Raw genomic sequence first — 2,075 nt, forward strand, 5'->3', positions numbered from 1 at the left:
AGTAGACAACAGATGAATACTAGCTTTGAACCATTGAGGATTATCAACACATACGGAGCTTCTGGTAGGTAAACTCTTATGATTACCATATAGCGAGAAATTTTGTAGCCCAAAATTATTGTGGGTATTTACGTTAATAAAATCGGCAAAAATCTATTAAATAAAATTTAAGATGGCCGAAAAGTAGAAAATCACTAATCAGCTCAAACTTGCTATACACCATAAGGACATCAATATGTATCAGAAAATGTAATAAATCCTACACTCTCCTTTTATCTCCTCTCCTTTCTCTCCCTCCTCCCTTCTCCTCTCCTCTCAGATTCCAGCTGAACAAGGTCAGACTTATGCATCAGAAGTTAATGCCATATTTGGAGAGACTAGTGCCCTCACTGCTAGGAATGTTGAGGAAATGTTCATTGAAATAAGTGAGTAGCTACTAATGATGTACTGTAGTATGTACTATTGTAACATAATCTCTCTCTCTTGTCTCATAGCTCGTAAGTTACCACCAGATTGTTTAACTAGTTTACCAGCTGGTGCCTCTCTCTTAAGACAGACTGATACACCACGTGCTAAGGGAGGATGCTGTGGAGGAGGGGGAGGGGACAAAGGACCATCATAATAGTTCAGTTATATTAAGATAATAAATTAATGATTATTATTATTATTATTATTATTATTTTGTATTTACTTGTTTTTGTACGTGTTTATTATAAATCACTTTGTTAATTATTTTGTGTTTAAATTAATAATTATTAAAGAATTGATGAGTCAGCATCATCTATAAAAAGCAAAATACAATTATTATTAGTAAAATGTTAATCTATCTTTTATAATATTATAGTCATGGTATTCTGTGCATGTGTCTTTGTTGTGTATCTTATTTAGAGTTAGCTTTATATTTTTATTAATAGTTAACGATTCAAGAATTAGTAATATTCCATCAGATGATATTGAAGTGCCTGTTATTTGTAATTTAATTAATGTTGAGTTGTTGATAATTAGTTCAGAAAGAGACTGAGCACTAACTGAAGTAATACGAGGATTCTTAATGAAGAATAATCCTCTAAGTGTGTTATTGTGTGTTTGTAGTACGTTTGTAATATCAGCAACTGCTTTGTCATCAATGGAACAGTTAGTAAGAACTAAATTTAATAATGATTTATTGTTAGCCAGTAAGTTACATAAGGATGAGATGCAGTCCTGTGTTAGTTGAGTGTCTTGTATTGTCAAGTCTCTCACCTTTTCATTTTGTAATAAAACTGGCAACAGATCACACACAACATCAGGAGATGATTTGATGAGGACAATGTTCGTATGTTTATATGTTAATAGAGAAACTACTTCTTGACATTGTATTAAAGATGGAGAGGTCAGTTGAACACCATCATCATACCACCTAATTGCTTTAGGTTTTTCTAAATACATAAACAATTGTAATAAAATGAATTACTATTATCATCAAATATAATTCTCTAATATCATATTTTTAATAGCTAAATGTACAAAAAAATTTATTTGCCAAAAATTGATACAAAATTTGTACACTCATCTCATTTATTTAAAAAGTATTGAAAAATTGCAGATCATGAACAAAGATTATGATCAATGAACAACAGCAACACTTCTGTATAGCTGATTACTTTTGTAGATTTTATAATGTGCAAAAATTTGCAATTTGCCAATAATTTTTTATATGCCAAACACCTTAATTTTGATAAATTTTATAGTATTAAAATCGTAGATCATGGACAATATCTAATACCCTTAAAATACTCTATAGGTTATTAGTACATACAAATATATCTTACCATGTTCTTTTTTTCTAAGTTGATCTAGCAGAACTGAATCTTGTTTAATTAATGATAAAAAGAGACTTGCTCTCTCAACGTTGCTCCTTGTCTTAAATTCCTTGATTTTAGGTATATCAACATTTTCTGTCATTGCATAATGAAATAGTTCAAGTGATTCCAATGTTGACAGTTCACTCTCTTCATCTTTTTTAATATCACCAATAAAAACATTTCCCTCCTGATCAGTATCTAATGATCTTGCTAGCCACCATCCAGTAGTAC

General features: G+C 30.5%; 1 protein-coding gene and 1 long non-coding RNA gene across 2 annotated transcripts; one reads left to right on the forward strand and one right to left on the reverse strand.

Moving 5' to 3' along the window:
- Positions 1–283: 283 nt before the first annotated feature.
- On the forward strand, positions 284–551 carry LOC109586509 (uncharacterized). The gene is made up of 2 exons (XR_002187062.1): positions 284–425; positions 495–551. It is a non-coding gene; the product is annotated as an uncharacterized LOC109586509 (long non-coding RNA).
- A 223-nt stretch (positions 552–774) lies between these two features.
- Positions 775–2,069, reverse strand: LOC109586507 (uncharacterized). Its single transcript, XM_020002703.1, has 2 exons — positions 1,812–2,069; positions 775–1,418 (listed from the first exon to the last, which is right to left on the reverse strand). The coding sequence occupies exons 1-2, from the start codon at positions 1,942–1,944 to the stop codon at positions 808–810; spliced, it is 744 nt and encodes a 247-aa protein (XP_019858262.1). The 5' UTR covers positions 1,945–2,069; the 3' UTR covers positions 775–807.
- Positions 2,070–2,075: the final 6 nt, after the last annotated feature.

The sequence above is a fragment of the Amphimedon queenslandica genome, unplaced genomic scaffold (assembly GCF_000090795.2).
Source record: "Amphimedon queenslandica unplaced genomic scaffold, v1.1 AMPQUscaffold_12855, whole genome shotgun sequence".
Taxonomy (NCBI): domain Eukaryota; kingdom Metazoa; phylum Porifera; class Demospongiae; order Haplosclerida; family Niphatidae; genus Amphimedon; species Amphimedon queenslandica.

Bases quoted from the DNA above. Each gene is read 5' to 3' on its own strand.
- LOC109586507 (XM_020002703.1), bottom strand. From the start codon at position 1,944: ATGACAGAAAATGTTGATATACCTAAAATCAAGGAATTTAAGACAAGG. The intron at 1,419-1,811 runs GTAAGATATATT...TTATGTATTTAG, and splicing joins ACTTAGAAAAAAAGAACATG to AAAAACCTAAAGCAATTAGG.